This window comes from Nanorana parkeri, unplaced genomic scaffold (genome assembly GCF_000935625.1).
Source record: "Nanorana parkeri isolate BGI_ZX_2015 unplaced genomic scaffold, ASM93562v1 scaffold115, whole genome shotgun sequence".
NCBI lineage: Eukaryota > Metazoa > Chordata > Amphibia > Anura > Dicroglossidae > Nanorana > Nanorana parkeri.
Window position 1 is genome coordinate 604,559 of NW_017306383.1, and position 21,788 is coordinate 626,346.

The 21,788-nt window shown below is 38.3% G+C and overlaps 1 protein-coding gene across 1 annotated transcript; it reads right to left on the reverse strand.

Moving 5' to 3' along the window:
- Nucleotides 1–644: 644 nt before the first annotated feature.
- On the reverse strand, nt 645–17,736 carry LOC108784459 (proepiregulin-like). The gene is made up of 5 exons (XM_018553291.1): nt 17,510–17,736; nt 5,125–5,203; nt 3,451–3,574; nt 2,789–2,935; nt 645–1,191 (listed from the first exon to the last, which is right to left on the reverse strand). The coding sequence occupies exons 1-5, from the start codon at nt 17,552–17,554 to the stop codon at nt 1,134–1,136; spliced, it is 453 nt and encodes a 150-aa protein (XP_018408793.1). The 5' UTR covers nt 17,555–17,736; the 3' UTR covers nt 645–1,133.
- Between the last annotated feature and the right edge of the window lie 4,052 nt (nt 17,737–21,788).

Sequence of the window (21,788 nt, forward strand, 5' to 3'; positions counted from 1 at the left end):
TGCATGCCTGGCACTTATGTATTCTATCAAAGACTTCATAAAACGTTTTTTGTTTTTTTTTGTTTCTTTTTTATAATTATGTGTTTAACGTCACTCAACATGTTCATAGGTGTACTGATTATCAAGCCATATAAGTCATTTTATACCTAATCAGGCTATGTATTGGCCTTCCCTACATGCAAGTTAGCAAATATCTGCTATATGGTACACACCTTTTATCCAGCACACAGACTGGGTCAGTCAGATTTGAATCAGCACTGTGATAGCCCTGGTGTGCTGCAGATTGGGCAGCCCACATTTAAATGATTTCAGAAGTTCCTTAATCTGCCAGCATATGGACAATTTTAAAGGTACAATAGTTAAGTGTTGAATAATATGACTGAGGAACAACTAATTTATACATTATTCTGTGTGTTAAGGGATAATGTCATGTGATGCACCAAGCATTCTACTCGAATAGCTATTGATGGGCAAATATCTCCCTAAGAATAATGGGTGGATCTTATCTGTCCATGTTCACATGACTAATGTGTGCCTCATATCCACATAATATTCATAATTGATTGCGGCACCCATTTGGTACTTCTTGTTCTTCGCTCTTCTCCATTAGAGTAAAGAACCAGGATCTGCTTGTTTGGAGATTTTCCAACAGGTTGGAAAATGTACCTGTGCGATAAGGAGCGCCTCTATCTCTTTGGCATGCTCATTATCACCATCTAGTTCAGCAGAAAAGGGTCAGAAATGACAAACAATGCTCAAATTTTGGAGCATCAAACCATCTGTGGCTAGCTGTACTCCAGCCATTAGGCATTACAAAAATAATTTACAACAAATAAAAAGAACATAAATATTCCATAAAAAACCCAGCATACAAAAATTGGTCAATTTTGTAAAATATTTACATACAAATGTACTATTAGGTGATGGTCACAAATAATACATATAACATTAATATTTACAGCAATACTAATACCAGTCATGGTTGACCTGCAGTGCACAAAACAAATCTAAATATATAAATATTGAAAAAAACAAAAACTCAAGAAATGAATAGTTTACATTAAATGTAGTTGACAGCACCAGCTGCTTCAGGAACACTTATTTATTTTTGACCTTCATGGAAAGCCAGGATTCTATATGTGCTGTGTATTAACTCCCTTGTACTTCTGGATAGATTTCTTAAGTTTGTACCTGTAGAGAAAAATAAAACAAACATAATTCACTTCTGCTATAGTCCACCACACTAGTAATTCTTAATCACACTACTGTGCAACAGACTATTGCTGCTACTTTCCTGTGATTGATCATTGGCTTTTCAGTAAATGTAAAAGAATGCAAACTATGACATGAATCATTCAGACCCTCAATACTGCTAAACAACCATAGCATAATGTGAATTATCTCAACTGATAATTCATCTCTTTACCAATACCAACCGATCCCTGAGATCCTGGTTCAGAAGTATGGTTTCGGAGAGAAATATTTAAGTCAACTGATCTCTCTGCCTCTTGGGCTTTTGCCTGGAGATGATGTGGGCCTTGCCTGAGGCAGGTTCCATAGGCCCAAAAACTTAAGCTACCTGCTGAAGAGTTTCGCAGAGAAGCTAGGTAGAAGCTACACCTGGACATTTTAAAAAGGGTTCATTGCCCATCAATTAAGGTATTTTTGACTGCTTCAAAAGGGTCATGAGCAATATTTATAAATCAGAAATGCACTGCGACGTAAGAAAGACTGTGACTGCTCCTATAGGGTCTTGAATCTGTCTGGCAGCTTTTACAGGGCCAGCAGATACTAAGAGGCTGCTTTAAAAGGGCATACTGCTTTTGGTACTTTAGAATGCCTAAACCCTCTCTCCCAGAATTTAGTTTAACAATAAAAGGTAAAAACACAAAAGTGACTGGCGTCCAACTTATCATACCAATAACACAGACCCTGAAATGGAAATGCTAGGCTTCCACCCTTCTTAAGGGGTCATTTCGCATGAAGGTGTGCTACATACATTTACTGCAAATTAATATTTGGAGGAAGACAGAACATCAACTTTTCTGTTTGTTAAGAGGCCATCAGCACTTGAACAAGCACTGTGCTTATAGTAGTACTCCAGTCACATTCTTTTACTGTTTTGGATAGAGTATTTAAAGGCTTTTTGTTGTTGTCTGAGTCTCCTTTATGGTGATTCCTCTTCAATTCCCAACTGGAAGACTTAAGAAGTCTATGAAAATCTCTCAAAGTAAGAGTAATTTCCAGCTTTAATAACTGCCACTAGAACAGCTGTCCCCACTAAAAGCTTTAATAACTGCCACTAGAACAGCTGTCCCCACTAAAAGCTTTAATAACTGCCACTAGAACAGCTGTCCCCACTAAAAGATTTTCCCTCTATTCCTGTTCCAGTGAGTACTGTAAAATTTTGAATTTAACCTCATTTTCAGCTTTATCTAAAGTTTATTATTGCTCTGTTCCATTGTACTGTTTAACTGGATTGCTAAACTATTATGAGAAATTCATATGGACCACATGAGCCATCAGACTTTAAAAGGTCCTTCATGTTGCTGAGCATCATTAAAGTCACATGATCTGCAATGGCTATAGCAACTGTAAATCCTTGGTCAATGATCATCTGCAAGTTATTTTAAAGAGAACCATGCTTGTCTATTAGGATGATGCTGCAAGTATCCCTGTTTCCTTAATGCAAAAGCTCATCCAAATAATTAATCTCTCTAATGTAGTAGCCAAGCAGATAATCTGCTATTGGCACCTCATAACAGGTGTATATATTAAAATCACTTACCACTTTAGTGCAAAGAATACAGCCAAGGCAGCTACTATAAGCAACATAGATGTTAAAAAGATGGTAAGTGCCAAATATTCCTCATTGGGAGGTTGATGTAGAAGGTCTGAGTGAGCACAGCGGAGTCCAAGATAACCTCTTTCACACCTGAAGAACAAAGAAGGTGATTATGAATCATTAAATTGTCACCTTATTTTAAGAGCAACATTATTATATATTTTTTAATTAATTACAAATATATATAGCAGTGAAATGAATGCACCTTGTCCAGATCCAGGTCATTGGTAACTAACTTATAGATCATCAGCTATATTTTCTTAATAGATGCATATTACAAACTAGAGCATAGTTATATAATTATCCCATTCTATGATAGCTTACCTATAGCATATATAGTTATATAAGCTATATTATCACTACAGTAGTAATCTATATAATGAGTACAACTATTAGAAATAATATTTTAATTAGATAATTAATTGGGACTAAGTTATTGAAAACAAAATAAAGTAAAGTAAAAAGAACCAATGTTTGCATTAAGCAACCAATCATGTGATGGAGAAGATTGTTCTCTGTAGACAACTGGATTCTTGACATAAACATAGCTCATTTAATATCTCTGCAGATTAGAAAATCACTCCTATTGTGCAATATCTACTTACTGACAGTAGTGTTCATCAGCCTCCTCATGGTACAAGCACTGACCATTGATACAGTAGTCGCTCATCTCTGGTGCACATTTGGATACCTTGAATGTTGTTACATGTGGACTTTCAGTTGTTTTCACTGATAACAAAAAAAAGTAGTGTAAATAAACATGCCAACACAATTGTATTATCAGTTCTATAAGAGTAAAATTGCTTTTGACTGTGTACTTGAGACACATGGCAATAGTAAATTGGGTTAAAGTCAAGTTAAACTTCAGGAATATATTAAAGGCTCGAATAATGCAACACTGTAATCATTAATACATCATTAAATGCATTTTTAATACAAGCACCGTACATATCTGTATTTGGAACAAGCAGTGCAAGTACCTTATTAGACCCGTTATGAGCTTCTTGCAGCCTACTGTACAATCTGTACAGCAGAGCTCAGAGGGAGGGGTGGGTAAGGGGGACACAAGAAGCCAATCAGGTGTGCTGCAGTGCAAAGAGCCCTGCTGATAGGGGGAAAGAGTAGAGTGACAGAGAGGAGCGCATCAGTGTGCTGCTTGTCCATTCACTGTCCAGTCACAAGGTCTGGACCCATTAATCTGCTGCAGATAAAGATAATGTCTCTTCACCTGCTAAACAGAACTGCGCTGTGGGGCAGAGTTGTGTAAATCTCGGGACTGCATGGACAGCTATATCAATCTCTTGGCAGGTAAAATATCTCTTATACGTGTATTTAATCTGTGTATTTAGCTGTTTGCCTGTAGTTCAGTTTTAATTAAGCCTGCATATATATTATGTGTTTATAGCCCTATATTTACTATCATTTTAAATATGTTCTTTTGAAACATTTGAGAAATTAGAAAAAGAAGAAATTAAAAGAGAACTATGGGGTAAATGTTTTTCCTCATAGTTCTCTTAAGGGTCACAGGAGGACATATACTAGCGTCCTCCCGTGACCCAAAGTGCAGTATATCGAAAGCTACTGAGCCCGCCACAGCCGTGTCGAGATCCACCCAGCTGCGTGAGTAACGGCTGGCTCTGCCTATCTAGAGGCAGAGCAAGCTGTACTCGCACCCTCCCCTGTCCGTTCCTCCAGTGAGCGCTGGAGGATCAGAGCGGGGAGGGCGGGAATCCCTGTAGGGAGCCGTGACAGTCACAGCTCTCAGCAGGGAGATGATCGAGAAGTGAGCGAGTGATGGTATGTGTTCGCTCACTTCCCAATCTATTGAGCCGACGTGTGACAGTTGCATTGTCACACGTCGGCTCAAACTATGAGGATGAGTGATTTTCACTCACCTCATAGTTCTCCTTTAAGCATTTCATCAAATTTTCATGCCAAATAAAATATGGATGTTCCACAGTGGTTAGCATTACTCCCCTACAGTAGGGGTGTCTTTAATTTGGCTGTAATTTGGGGTACCATGCATGTTCCCTCTATGTTCACTTCAAAATAATCATCAAATTAATAACAATAGTCTAGTTGAATTCTGTTGACATTTCTATCTACTGTATATGGACTGCTGGGTAAGTAAAGACAGATACAGTGTACACTTGCTTCCAAAGTGCTGTGGAATATATTGTTGTGCAATAATTAGGTTGTGTATGTTCTTCATTTAACTGTGCTTTAATCATTTGTGCTATTTTACAATTATAGTATTAAAAGAAGTAACCCTTTCTTACATATTTCAGATGTACAATTTTCTCCAGGTTTACACAGTGGTCCAACTGTTGTCCCACAAGCAAGCTGTAGCATGTGAAAATATAAAAAAGAAAATACATTGATAATTTAGGATAGTAAAATTAAAAGATAGAAAATAAAGGGTTTTTAGATAAAGCCTAACAATACAATTCAGTGGGATGTGATTAGTGCAGACTACAAAAAGTTTTAATAAAAAAGTAAGCAATTATAAAACAAAAACAGAATACTTTCCCAGGCAATCCTGGAAACAACAATTTGTCTTATATCAAACACTCTGTAGTTATTTGTCAAGTAATTTTGAGTGTAATGTCGGAAGCTTGGTGTCAACCTATAATGTGTGACAAATTCAATATTTACCCTTGTAGAAAAGTTAGTGATAGGGGAGTGGCACTGCTCTAATCACATCCTTAATACGCCTACTACCGTAACAGCGTCTCCAACAATCCAGGAAAACAAACATAAGTATACTGTGCATGGTAAACTTTCTTGAAAACAGAAGGATTGAGAAGGATTGACTAAAAGGTGATTATTAAGACATGCAGCAAAGGGTTAATAATATGATGGAAATGTGTCTGTTATCCAATTATTGACTATAATAAGTAATAAGTATAATAAGTACTTGCAGATACCATAAATATGGACCAATAAAAAACATAGTAAATGCATTTTTACCACATTTTGTGATTTGTGAATGGCCCTATTCAATTGACTTAAATGTGAAAATGAATGTTTGTACATTAGAAATTCAGTGTCACACAGGATAATTTTTCAACACACCATTGCACATTTTGTCTTTGCTTGAGAATACAGAAAATATACAAGAACGCTCCTACAATTAACAAGCCCTTAATGCTTTATCTGTATTAATTTAGAAAATAACTTCTATATCTGTCAGTAATTAAAATAATGAGTTGGCAATACTGAATGGGTGTAGCAAGTAGGTTAAAAGCTGTGTTACAAAATATCAGACTCTCTTGGTGGCAGGGACATTTTTCTGTCACTTTACCATGGGCCAGAATAACTCATGCAGCTAAAGCCTTATTGTCAAGTAGTGTCAACAGGATGAATAATGGATACCATGTAAAGGTAATGTGTGGCCTGAAACAATTCAGCAGGCTATCCATGCTTAGTGAGCTAATAACCGGATGTGTTTATCCCAGGTAAACATTGGCTCCATGCTTTGTAACCAATAACATACTCTCCATAGTTACAATGTGAGATGTTTAGCATTAGTTTGTTTATGCATTAACTTTAAGGCAAAAATTTCCTTCGCCTCCTTACTGTTGTTAAGCTATCCATAGACAATAGATCTGTAATCCAATACATGTAATTCCTGTTTGGGCTACAAATGAATTCTTCAAATAACTTTGGCACACCTGATTCCCAGAAGAAAGCAATTGGCCAGGTGGGACATTTTGTTGAAAGGGCCATTGTTTTTCAAAGTCAGGAAATTCACTGTGGGTCATGTGTAGGATACAGTTATACATATGTATGTTGTCAATGTATATAAAACAAATCACAGATTATGTGCAGCTATTCTCATTATAAGTTTATAAGTAAATGATCAGTGTTAAAATATGCCCCCTCGCCGTTCTCAAGGCCCCTCTTGCCCTAGTTATATTCACCTTACCAGCGCTCCTTACTCCATTGCAGTCAGCACTGAAATCCAAGGTGCTGGCTTGTTTTGCATGCTAAGGGGAGCTGTAATTTCACTAGCCTGCTTGGGCCTAGCAATTGGCTGCTAAAAATTAGTTGTATCTATGGTCATATACTGTATTATCACCATGCCCCCTAAAGCCACTAATATCAGAATCATTCAGCTGCAGTAAGAGACTGTGGGGTTGATTAACTAAAGGCAAATAGGCGGTTCACTTTGCAAGCGAACTTCCCCTTAGCTTAGTAAATTAGGTGAAGCTCTGGAGCAAAAATACAGGTTTTTTAAATTTTTCTGGCATGTAATTGTGTATGCTTTGCAAAGTGAATTTTCACCACATTCACTTAGCTAAAGGAAAATTCCCTTGCTAAGTGAACAGTTTATTTGATTTTAGTAAATCAAACCCAGTGGGTTATCATTTAATGGATGGATTGGCCCTTGGTCTCTTAACCAAAAATGTGTTCCAGGACAGTGAGATACATCTTTGCAGCACAATTAAGATATTCATGGAGTTCTTAAACTCGGTTTACAATTGCCTCCAATACACATTCAACAGATTGTCTTAATCCTCACTGTGCTAGAAGAGGTACCAGAATTGCTACAACAATTTGAAACATTTCATTTTATTTTAATTTGGCTTTTCTATGTAACTCAAAGCAGGTAATAGGAAGTACAGAGTTACGCAAATTAACTATATTAAGAACCATGTCATCATTTTCACACAACTCTAGGTAAAAGGTAAGATCAAAGTAAGAACCAAGCCCTTTTATTTCTACATCCGTGTTGACCTGTCAGCACTTTGAAGCTTCCAACAATGAGAAATTGGGAGCTGTCACATGTAGCTTAGAGCTTACCTCCACCCCATACTCCCATATGCCTGTAAAGCCTGATGGATCACATGACTGACTGCTATATTGTGCACATGAGCTTATCATATAGACATTGAGAACACTGTTAATCACTGATGTTGCATGAGTTTATCATATACTGGCATAAATAACTGTTACTATCTACTATGCTATAAACCACTTTATAACTATAAAGGCATCTGTGTCTTACAGAATATTTAGACTTTGATTCAATCACAACATTATTACAACACAGATTTAGGGCCTTTCATGGTAATATTGGGAAGGGCAACTGAACTAAGTCCATTACACAACTTGCAGGTTTCAAACAGCCATCTAATCTTTTAAAAAGTAAGTGGCAAGCAGTGAACATGTAAATATTTTCCAAGATAATGGCAATCAATAGAATGAAAACAATACTTGCTGGTAGTTGCCTGGTGGGCCCACTTGACCCTGGAACTGGTCTCTTATGAGAAAGTGCCACACTCTAACTTGATCTACCGCTCTTTCCCTCTAAGGTCCATGGAAGGTCTTGGTCACCCTCTTTATGCACTAGTGGAACTGCAAGGGATCAAACCTTTTTGTGTGCTTTATAGAAGCCCCCAAAACAGAATAATTTTACTGTTTTTAAAGGATATGCAGAACCAGTCCTACTACCACTGCCCATACACTGCTTCGAAACCAGGAACACCGACTGGCACACTGTGAAGAAAAGAGGGACCTGGCAATAGTGAACTGTGTGCAAATTCAACTGCTAATAGATTTTTATATAGACAAGTTTAGTTTTCTGCATATCATTGTTTTTTTGTTAGGAAACAAAACCTGTTCTAACAGAAATATGTTGCTTATCTGCTTACCTCTATTTCTGGAAAAGTTGCCCTAATGTCCTATTGATTCTTTTGACTTTTATTTTAAGTCACTGATTCAGAACACGCATGGAGATGAGAGTTCTGACTTCACTGTCTACATGCTTGTTTCTGATCAGTGACTCAAAAAGGGGTAGAGTCAGGAGAACAGTAAGACAATCAAACAACAAGCATTTTCAGAAGGACATGTCATCATTGCAGCCTAAGGCCCATTCTCACCAGCTCAGTCTGCTGCGTTGTGTTAATTGCACGGGCCTTAACATACATTGCATTAAGACAGCCCCTTAATTTAAATGGGCTGTTTAATGCACTGCAAGGGATATAAAAATAGATTTTTTGCGTTTTTGGCAGGGTGCCGCAACATATGTTGGTACATTGTGCTGTAATGCAATCCACTGGGAATGTGATCCACTGGGGTGTTATTAAAAAGTCAGAATGAATGTCACCACAGTACACCTATGTGTTACTGTACCCATTACTGCGCTGCATTTGCCGTGAACTGACCCTAAATACTTTTCTCCTTAAAGAGTCAGTTGACTTAAAACTATTGTTTGCTTTGGTAGCACATTTAGTCAGAATTTTCATATTTATTTTAGATTGTAAGCCCACACGGGCAGGGCCCTCCCTCTCATCTTGTCTTAAATTGCATTGTGTTTGTAATGTCTTCCTTATATTGTAAAGCACTGCGCAAACTGTTGGCGCTATATAAATCCTGTATAATAATAATAATACTACATTAAATACGGTAAATCTCTTCATTGGGCTCAAGGCTAGGTCTACCCATGTAGTCTGGTCATTATGACAAGATCTCATTTTCCCAGCTACATTTTTTATTTACCTGATAAGGAATGCAGCAGGAGGAGAGAGATTCCAAAGCAACAAACTAGTGTGGAAATCCTACCTGCATAGGGGAATTCAAGTAATCGGCAGCTATCAAAGTCTAGAATGCACTTACAGTTCCCCTTTAGTATATATCTCAAAATGTCCTTGAAGAATATCAGTACATAAGGACAACAATTTAAAACTGCTTTTAATAAAAGTTTGTTTTCTATTATTATTTTTATATTCGCCATGGCTATGCAAGATAAAAAAATGTTAACATTATTAGTTTAAAGTGTATTAATTAGCTGTCATTTCTGGGTAGTAATGCCCTACAGTGGGACAACAGTGACTACAGTGTATTACATCATCTTCCCAGCACTGCAGAATACAGTATGCTTTTCTTAATGGAATGTCATTCTGAACAGAACAACAAACACTTATGTGGTTTTGTGGAATGTGATTACAATAGCAGAGGATTACAGTTATTAGCACTGTTATAGAAAAGCACTGATAAGACAAATCTTAGAATTGATGTCCCCCTTTGTAATTTTTAAAAGGCCATATGTGTTTGATGAGGACATGGCAGAAAGTTTACTGTTCTCACCAAAGTGGGTCGCATTCCATAAGAACTGCTACAGTGTCTCTCCATCTGTCATCTTTATACGTGTATGTATAGGAAAACAATTATTACTACTGTGGTTTACTTATGTAGTACCACAGTGTTGTGGGAAAGTGATGCTGGCCAATGTGTCACTGGGGATTTTCGGGTGCATAACAGATAGGTCATTTTACAATTGTGTTTAAATGTAGGGATGAGCGGAGGGTTTAGGCAAAACTGATTCCACTGCAAAATACCAACATTTTTGCAAAAGCAGAAAATCCAAATCTACTTTTTTCTTTAAGTGTGATTTTTTTTTTTGGTGTCTTTGGTTGATTCCATTTAGTATTCTTTGTATTTGTGTTTTTTTCCCTTTACTTTGCTTTACACTTTTTTATTTATTTATTTTTTACCAGTGACTGTATTTATTTGTGAAAAAAAGTAAAAAATTAGGCTAATGAATGGCGTTTTTTTGGCACAACAATAGGTCCAGAATATTTGAATGGGCTTCCGTAAGCCTCAGCCCAGTGCATCTTTAAAAAGTACCTTCATTTTGCCTTCCTTTTTACCACTATTTCTGGGAAAATAAAACTCTAATTTTCACTGATTACTACCTTAATGTTCATAGATGCCCTGAGGCAGAGGCAAACATTCAAATTAGACATGGGTAACAGAAATCATCGTTGGATGCCAGCATACTCTAACATATGGTAATTGACTACATCTACCATGTTGAGCATTTCATTTCTAAGCACAGGTCAATCAGCCAGTACAGTCACATTGTGACTACAGTATCTTCAGGTAGATTGTTCTTTATATTGGCACCCAGTAGGCATTTAACAATTTGCAAGTTCAAGATCGATGACAAAAATATAACATTTTTTATGCAGAAAATATTTTTTTAGAGAGATCTCGTAGAAAAGAAATCTAACATCATGGTTCAAATGTTTTAGAAATTGTTTCAATCATCAAGAGCATGTGCTAGTAGTTGTATAGATCATACCAAGGTGAAAGTGATGCAACAGCATTCTATTTATGACTCAAGTCTTACATCAAAAGTAAAAAAAAAAAAGAGGAATTGTCAGGTTAATGATAAATGAAAAGCTCTGCATGACCTTGGACAAGCCTTTTGCAATTCTGTTAGTAAAATGTCGGTTTAGGTCTTTTTTTCAATTACGTTCATAAAGAATTTTTGTAGACTACCACTAAGCATATCGTAACGTGAACTTTACAAAATAGTCAGAAGTTGCTTATCCAGGTTCAGCACAAGAAGGGCTGTAAAAATATCCGTTTCTTCGATAGCTAATGTCAGTTTCCGGATGATGAAAGTAAAAGGCAATTTGCCATCAAAAGATGACAGGGCATCTACCAATCTTCTACAAATATATGATCCATCAGGGCTGTGAGTTTAGGTCAGGAGAGCTAGGCTAGTAAGTGTCTTTAATGTAAAACTATGGATAAAATAAAAAAATAAATATATGATACAGGCTGTCGCCAGCATTAATACAGATTGTTTTTGGTTTTCTGAGTTCCCCTATAACATAGTTTTATTACCTGTTGATCTTGCCAATAGATCTGTTATTTTTCCACTTCCTTTAACAGGGTGACAACACTGTTCTTCAATGAAACCATACAGCAGTCACCATGTGGGACTGGGTAGTCTAAATTAGATGTGTACTTTGAAATGGACTTCAAGCAAGGGACTAGTGAATTAAAGCCCATGTAATAGTTTTTAGGCAGCTATGGCAACAGTTTTTCTATTTCTTTTGTAATAAAGATTTAAACCAGGTGTAGGCAAACTGTGGCCCTCCAGCTGTGGTGAAATTACAACTCCCATCATGCATCTGCCTCTGAAAGTCATGCCTGTGGCTGCCAGAGTACTGGGACTTACAATTCTACAACAGCTGGAGGGGCGAAGTTTACTTACCCCTGATTTAAACCATATAAAAAAACTGACTGGTGTAAGCACCACCTGCCATTGTTATATGGTTTACACCAACCACCACTTTTGTCACACTAACTGCCACTTTTGATGGACAGCTTGGCTTGTTGAAGGATGAAGGAAAATATTAGATCTACTGGCAGGATCATTAGCTGATAAATCTACGTTATGAGGGAACCCAGAAAAACAAAAACTGCTGTGTTAATGCTAGTGATAGACTGCATCATATATGTTATTTTTTATTTTGCCCATAGTTCCTTTTTAATGAAAAAGTACACGGGTTTATTTATAAAACTTCCACCCAGCATGTAGCTTGACAGATGCCGGTTCCACAGCACAAGCACCCGTAGATGGCACTGAGCAGTATAGGAAATTCCCATACTTCTTAGCACCATCTAGGGGTGCTAGTGTCATGTGAACAGCATCTGCCCATTCCAGGTGGAGGTTTTATAATTAATCCTGTTACTCTTTAAAGCACCGGGCGCCTTACTGTCAATACTACCACCAAGATCTCTATAATTTTAAATGTCTTCATTTTTAAAAAAAATATTATTTTAACAGCTACTTTGCTGGCACTTCTATGAAGTGATGAGGCTGGGCTTGGTGTGAATCCAGCTCATCTAAGTTCAGTCAACACCGCTCAAAACTCTGACCACCTCCCCTCCTTCCAACCCAATCAGCTGCAGGGAGGCACATTCCATGCCCCACAGCTATACGTCACAAAAAGGCCCCTGCTGCAACTGTTGCCACTGATTGGGCCAGGAGGAAGGTAGCAGTCCAAGTTTTGAGTGGGCTTGGACGAACTCAGACGAGCTGGGTTCACACCCAGCCCAGGCTCATCTCTACTTTGATATATACATATCAGTTTTATTTTGTCTGCATATGACATTATAAAACTTGACATTTACGTTTTTAACCTGTTTTATCTAATTTTTTCTTCTAGGTCCCATAGCTCCTTAACCCTTTACCCTTGTTGAATATCACAGGATTATAGCACAGGCACTAGTAGAATGGAATATCTTGTTCTAAATTATGAAAGACAAATAATAGGGTAATTACAGGAACAATTGTAGAGATTTCTGTTGGTATGTGAATAAGGATACCAACCAAGAAAACAGAAACTGGCCTAGATCATGCATAATAAGGGTTTGGTTAGTGATGAAATTTGCAACCTGTAATTAATTTCGACAGTGTCCAAAAATGTAGCCGGGTTTAGTAATCATGCTAATTCAGGTTCCCAGACATTTTTGTCATTAACCCTTTTCTTTTTTATTACAGGTATTGCCGTCTTGCTTTCCCTGTCACCATTAGCTGACTTGTTTTATTTCTGGAAGCCCCGGTGGCCAGCCCAAGAAGAAATAGATCACAAGCATTTGCAAGACTTCATAAATCACTATTGAAACCACCTGCATGCCATTCTTACATAGCTTTATTACATCCCACTAAAGTTTTGTGTTCCTTTTCAGTTGCTGGTAACTTAGTTCCAGTTCTGCTAGTTTATTGTACTGAGGAATGTGAGATAAACAGGGCACTCCTGTGTATTACCCATCTGCAATTCACATACATCTGATTACAAGTATTTTCTGGACCGGTCGCCTTATCTATATGAGGACTGTAAATTGCAAGGGCACGCAATGCTTCAATTACATTGTACACCTTTACTGATGCTGTAGCAGACTGATACTTCAATAACAGCAAAATGTCAATAAATAGGCTGTAAATACTTGTATGTGGTTTAGGTTGTTAAACCCCCATCTAGGTTTCATTATCATACTTTTCTGTAGGAATGAACCCATACAGGTAATGCAAGAAGTGGAAGTCTTGACAAGTTTCTAAGTCAATACAGTACTGTCAGTCGACTGCTGAAACCAGATAACAGAACCTCGAATATGTTTTCCAACAATGTACAGACAGTTTGCTAGAAAGCTACCTTTTATTACAGGTAATGTCACAGCAGATAAATTGATTAGAGTCACAAATATATATCTAAATATTGCAATGTATGTAATAGGAATGTTAAGTGCAGTGGTAATTCTCCTCCCTCCCTGATGTATTTAGAAAGGCAGTATTATGTTTCAATTAGAGAGAGAGGCTGAAAGCAGATAGCTTCTGCTATGATCTTTATATAATTAGTTTTAAAAAAAGATATAAAACGGGCCCCTTGTTAGCCTAATTAATGTATGTTTTAAATTACAGATGGATGGGAAAAAAAGCAATAATAAATAAAATAATCACAATATGGTAGAGTGAGCATGTAAAATGTGAAAGTCAAGTAAAAAATGACTTTCAGGCAAAAATTACAATAATAAAAAGATGTACGTAGTAAAAAAAACTAACGTACGTTTCCTTTATACTGCACCCATTTCTTTAATGTATCACAGGCTTATCCCAGACATGTAGAAAAATGACACCTAGGTTAAGAATGCACAGAATAAGAATGTGCCGGAAGCCAGACTTCACAGCTTTTGTCGAGCACTGTCATGCCTTGGAAAATATTTAGTTATGGACGGGCATCACAGTATTTGTGTAAGGACACTTTTAGGAGGGATCAGACAACACCAGTTTATCAGTTTTTGTTTGGTTTTTAAAAGTTATAACTTAAAGTGGAACTCCAGACACAGGTTTTTAATGGCTCACAGAATGCAAGGCATTTTGTGAATGGACAGGGGGTGTGGACACTAGCGTAAGCCACAATGTGTAATTTTCAACCTAACCAGCTTTGTTTCAGAGCTGCTGTGTAGCTTTGAAACATTTTTTCTCCATGTAAATAGCAAGCCCTCACATTACTTTACAGTCATGCAATATTCAGGCACATCTGTCCTTGCACATTTGAAATGCAACTTCCCTGGTAAGCAGATTTATTTAGCCGGAATTTATAATGGTCTACCAGCATGCCTTTGCACCATACTAGTACTGCTACTATCAGTGGGCTGGTATATTAAAGGAGTAGGGAACATTCACTGCATAGTGAATATTGACGTAGCTTAGTGAAGATGGTTAACATGTTTTAACTTTTAACATTCACTCATGTGCAAAAGAAAAATGCTTTAGGCCCTTATTTACACCTGTGAATGGGGCCAATCACATTAGTCTCACAAATTCCTCTGTAAAGGTGCCCATACACCTGCCGATTATCGTACGATAACCGCGGGTGATCCCGCAATCTTACGATAATCGGCAGGTGTATGAAAGGCGTGCGACCGTTTCTAGTGTACGGTCGCACGTCTTTTGTCATACATATGATTTTCGACGGGTTAGTGGCGTGCTCGGAAGACAAATGGCAAACGGGCCAGTGCGCAAGCGCACACTGCCCGCTCAGCATTGGAATCATCGGAAGCCCTCCCCTAAGCGGGGAAGGCATGCGATGATCGCAAGTACGATCTGCCTGTCCAAGATGGGCAGATCGTACGAGATTTTAATTACCTTACAACCATCGCACAACGGAAGTCGTGCGATGGTTGTAAGGTGTATGGGCACCTTAAGGCTCATGCGATCAGGCGCTGTAAAATACAATGGCAGATGCCACCTTCCGCAGCCATTGGCATGTATTGCACATACTGCAATTACCTGGGGGTGATTGCACCTGGATGCAAACAGTTTACGTCTAGGGGTGATCACCTGCAGTTAATCGCAGCATGTGCAATGCATTTGAATGTGACCCTAAGGCCCCATTTACATTTGTGATTGGGGCAGATTGCATGAGTCTCAAGAACTCCTCCATGTGACTCATGCGATGAGCTGCAGGCAGGAGGCACTGTATAATCCAGTGCCAGCAGCCACTGCCCGCAGCTCATCGCATGAGTGTCATGGAGGAATTCATTAGACTCATGCAGTCTGCCCCAATCACAAGTGTAAATGGGGCCTTAGGGTCACCATAAACGTTACAATCTGACCTTACAATCTTTGTACAATCAATGTTAGATTTACCAAAGCTATGTAATATAATGACTGATCTAATCTATTAATTCAATTTATATCCAATCAGTCAACCCTTGCACTATATAGCTGATCTATAGTAGATATAGTAGATCTAAAAGAGTTTGTACAGTCAGATTGTATAGTGTATGGTCAACCAACTTGTACATGACTGGATGATTGAATTTTATACAGCTTCACCTGTTCTATAAAGTGTACATTCTTTGCACGTTCAAATTGCGCAATAGACTAGTTCAAAGCCACTTAATATAGTCTTGTATAGAAAGCAAAACAGTATTAATTTTACCATAGACTTAATTTGAATACTAGACATGTTAATGAAATCTGACTATGTGATCATTTTTGTTTTAAGAAAACCTGTACTGAGAACAATGTGAATGTTACTGTTGTCACCCTGCTGAAAAATTCTAGTTTCCTGGCTGTCTCTGACTTCAGTCACTGCATGCATCAGATATCAGTCTGTCACTTTTACTTGTTCAGTGACAAAGTATTGAAGCATGATAGCTAGAAATTAGCATTTGAAGAAGGATTGGCCAGCAATGGCAACCTCCATATCTCTCTCAGTACAGGTTTACTTAAAAGATGGGTCTATAAATATATGGGCTTGTATAGTGTGAGCACATATATGCAGGCACCGTACAGGTACTCCTAGTGCATGCATTTTCTAGAGAGGAACAACTGCTATCAGCTGAAAAAAAATCAAGCATGCCCGACCAACCCAAAGACAGGAGTAGTGGAATGCTGCATTGCGCACATATTATAACAATCATTGATCGATCTGGCCATAATTAACTGAATTAAGAAGCTTGGTATCTCTATATTTATCTCATTAAACTGCTAGCATACCTGTCAACAAACGAGCCTCATTCACTTTTCCTTTCTTAATAGTAGCAAAAGTACTGCTGACTATTTCATTACCAGCACTATACTGTATTGGAAGGTTATGTGCTTCCAATGATATACTTATTAAATCAACTGAAATGCCAGAAGAACATAATTGATCATTAGGATACCACTCCTAATGACAACTGTGACCAGGAACAGGACACTTCACCAAAGTCACTACTGAACTGAAATCCTGACTATGACTTTCTATTTAATCTATTATGAAAATAACATCATATTTCAGTTTCTGTAACTACACAGAATATACACTGTGCATATAATTATATTAATAGCCTTTATGGGTAAAAATAAATGGGCTGATAATAAATAATAGGTATAACACTTCAAATATATTATGCCAATATCACTTTCTCCATATAATTACTGACACATGGAGCTGATCCTGCAATTTGACCCTACAACATATTACATTGCATTAGTCTTCTTTTTAATTTGTAGGTGAAGGTTCTCATTCATGCAACAAACAAAAAAAAATCAACGCAACTGGACTTGCTGTATTTTTCTTAAAGACCAGCGAAACGTCTTCAAGAAATATACAGCAAGTCCAGTTGTCTTGATTTATTTTTTCACAGATATTCTTTTTAATTTGTATTATTTCTGTGGTCTTGACATGTATAGGATGTTATAATAGATTTTTATAATGGTCCTATTAAAATAAGTTAATTCAAGCACGTCTCAAATTAATGGTGCTCACCGGGTATGGTGGCATTCCATGGTTTATAACAGTAGGTATGAATCTGCTAAAGAACAGATGAAAGCTTGCATTTCTCAGCTGTCAGGTGAATTGTATACTTACTAAGGAAAATGATGACACTGGATATCCTCCTGAAACAATCCATGCTGTCAGCTGATGGGAAAAGGCTCAGAGCTTTTGAGTCAGTCTGTTCTTGGCTGGCACTTGCAGGAGTTGGAAGAGCCTGTGGATGAAGCAGAGCTATAGAGCTGAGAGGACGGATGACTAATCAGGCTCAGTGTTCAGGCAGGTTTCCCTCTCACTCAGGAATGCTACTCTCAGTTCTGTTGTGACCTCTGAGACGCAGAGTCATTTATACAACCAGTCCTGCTAGATAACTGGTTTGGCTCCAGTTCCAGTGTAGACGCACATTGAGGGAGGAGTTTTTTGATTTCCCTCACTTCTTGCCTTTTTCAGCCCACCAGCGGAAGTTTCATAAGCTTTAGAATAAACCTCTTGATATTACATGTTTTTGCTGAGCAATAAAATGTTTGACAGGGTGGTGGGTGGTTGCAGGTAGTGAGAAAAATGCTTCTACTCTGCTTCCTTATCCTCTCCTTGCTTCCCTAACTATTCACACCCAGTCTTAGTTTGAAAGACTCACCCATGTTACTGGCTTTATTACCTTTCCTACCCAGCTACATGTGTTAAATTAGTTTGTTCCCACTAATTATTGAAGCAATCGTTTACTGTATATGCAGGTTAACACAGATGACCACGCACATCAAATTATCAGTTGTTCGTGAACTTTCTGGAAATAGTATGATGTTTGAATGTGCATACAATGCCACCTTAGATAAGCATACCCATGTGTTTTGTAGAGACTAATGGCATAATGTCTTCATATAAACCATCGCTTTGAACTTGATAAATCCTATATACTGAGGAAAACTTTATTTGCCAATGAGATGAACATTTGCAGGATTGGGCAGTTATTATCCAATGTCTCTAGAATTGGTGGTCAACTTAGTAGACTTAGTAGGGGCCTCAAGTGCGGCCCCTAAAATGTCCAGGGGACTGCAAAATATCTTAGTATTCAAAAATGTATGTTGCAATAACACATGGTAATACCATATGTTAGATATCATACATTACTGCAATGGTAATGTGTGCAATGCTGGGCATGTGTTGTGGCGCCATGGATTCTGAATTGCATCCCAACACACTGTTACAGTAGTGAGCAATGCACTCACACTGCAGCACACTGCAATGTTCATGCTATGCTCTGTGGTGTGTTGTATTGAAAAGTCACATTCAATTTTTAGTACATTAAAGTACCCATATCTTCTAAATAACAACAAAGGCATCTTTAGAAATGTTTAGTAAGGACAATCTACAAACAGATACTTCTAGATAATTGCTTTTTATTATTTGCATACCTTATTTTTCTTTTCCTCACCATTCTTCTAACAGGGGCCATTTTAACTAACGACAGGTTACTAGATTGCCCTTTACTGCCTGGAACTCTTGCATATGTGACTAGGACATGTGGCTATTTACATCATCTCAGGGGAGGAAAATGCCTTTCCCTGAGATCTCATGAGATTACAGATTAGATTTCCCAGCAATTAACTGCTGATGTAACCTTCCCATGATGCAATGCTTGGGCATGATTACATAATTAGTACCAAAGTGGACTAGGAAGTTAAAAAAAAGAAATTGTAATAAAAATAAAAATATGTTTGTTTAGCTAATGAATGTATGATAATTTCATGTCAACATGCAGAGCTGTATGCTGATGTGATTTCTAGTCAAAAGGGGTAAAGGTCCGCTTTAAGGTGCATTGCCAACCCATTCAGAATGAATAGGCTGCACTAATGTAACACACATTAGTGATCATTAATATGCATGCGGTAATGCACTGCAAAGATGTGATATGCCTAATTGGAAAGAAACTTCAAGGTCTTCAGTAATACATTTCCAGAAGGGCAGCTGAAGACTTTGAAGACTACACAAGCAGATGACTTCCTGACAGACCATATGACTCTTTCCACAGTTGGGAGCTCAGAGCTTGGATTGGCAGTTTATGCTACTTATTACATTTGAACCCAGCCACTGGTATGGATCAGCCGCCTGCACACTGGCAGCATCGGTGTATATTTTAACTGCTCTGGCCACATCCCGGCGCCATCTCAGTTAAAATGTAACTAAAGGCTGCCAGTATGCAGGGTTTTGATGCCATTGCCATTGCAATTGTGTTTACCAACACTCAGAGGGCCACACACATGGGGGGCTAGTGGGCCACATGCAGCCTGCGGGCAGTGTGTTTGGCTCTAGGGGTTATAGGTTAGAATATTGAATGAGCTCAGATTGGCAAAGACTTAGAATAGAGGGTCTAGCATGTCCTTAAGTAAGAATACAGCCAAGGGAGTAGGTCGCATTTAAAGTGACGGTTTTATAGGGAATTGCTCTATTGCTCTATTACTACATTAGTCTAACATACATACTTTCCATATTAAAAACTCTACTTATCAAAGCAAGCTATCAAAAATCTGTAAATAGTATTCAGAATCTTTCTTATTTTGTGATACATGTATAAGCTACGGTAGTATCAATTATAAACTTAAGTGTAATGCAAATTTTTTGCCTGTTGTGGAAATCTGAATACATATCAGGGGAGAACTGAGCTGGGGGGCAGGGAAGCATTTGCCCCCTGGGTCAGTACTAATAAGTCATGTTGGGTGAGTGCCCCTGAGGAGAGATATTTCTCAATTCAGACATCATTCAGAGCAGAACCTGCAGTCTATGACACATGCTTGGCATTATGTAGTGATCTCACTCCCATTCAGACCTGTAATCACAGCTTCTGGCAGAGGGAATCCTTCCAGCACCAACTTCCAATGTAGCTCAGAAATACCATATTCTTTAGGAACACCCACCTTTCACTATTCTTACCAATCAATGATGTACCATAGCACAATTTGAGTGGAACACCGTCTTTAACCCACAGAAATCTGTCCCTATCATTAAAGGGCCAAAAAGTTCAAAGACCAAGTTGCCAAAAGTTCCCAGACCTTCCCTGATGCATGTGAACCTTATAGGCTCATCAAGGAGTGAATGTGAGTGTTTATCAGACTATTGCTGTGCTGAGTATAGGGCTGTGTGTGGAGACTTTTGCTTTGAATTACCTGTTTATATATGGTGGGTTTATGGGCATGACTTTTCATGTGGAAATGCGTTTGGGGGCCCTTCTCTTTATTACTGCTAGTTGGCTGTGTGTTTTTTTGGCAGCCCATGCTCCAGACAGCCCAAACAGCTATATATTTCTCCCCACCACCTTCCTCCTGTGACCAAGGCATTTTGTGACATAATTCCTGTTGCGCGTGCAGGCACACATGCACACAATGGCTGTTGGCACCTTGCAGTTTAAAATTTTCTTCTGCCTTTCTCCCACAGCAGATATTTTGGTGTTTCGTTTACAGGAAAAAACACACACTTCTACTGAAATCTTACAGTTGCAAAGTATTCATCTTTTGTTACTTCACTTGACCACCCTTTTGACAAGTCATCGACTACGGGTTCACTAGGACAATGCCACGGTTCTGGCTTACAATAATCATCAGGGGGGCACCAAAAGTGTTGCGACAGGGCGGGTTTACCAGAAGTGTTGCAACTGTGATGGAAATAGAATCTATCCTGTCCATGCCCTCTACCAGATAGGCCAGATCTATTGTCCCAAGAACCGATTTTCCACCCTGCTTCTCAGTCATTGGCTTTGATGGCTTGGCTTTTGGAACCCAAGTTCCAGACAGGGGGATTGAGGATTCAGCTATCCAGCCATGTGTAAATCTACTTTCCACATAACTTATCATCATTCTAAGATGGCTTGTTTTTATTGTTGTAAGACTTTAGGGGTTTATACACGTGCCTTTCTTGTTGCCATCACTATGGCTAGAAGGTTCCCTAAGTTGTCAGAATTGTTCGGTAAGGAGCCCCATTTGATTTTACACAAAGACATGGACCTCCTTTTTTACCCAAGGTAGCCTCTGCTTTTCCTCTTAATAAGGTTTTGTGTGTTAACTATGTTGTGTTCAGTACAAGTGGTGAGGGCTGTCAGGGTTTAGCTCTCTTTTATGCAGACAGATTTCCTGTCTGAGAAGGCATCCAGCTCCACTATTTCTCAGTGGATTCTACAGGTTGTTGTGCACGACATTGGGTTGCAAGATAAAGTGTCTTCTTTTCCCATAAAAGCTCACTCCTCTAGGGCAGTAAGTTCTTCTTTCTGAGTGTCAGGGTTGCAAGGCTGCAACCTGGTTTTCTGTTCACAAGTTCTCCAAGTTTTACAAGGTTGATGTGTCTGTCAGTGCAGATGCTAGTTTTGGTCAAGTTTTGCTAGTTTT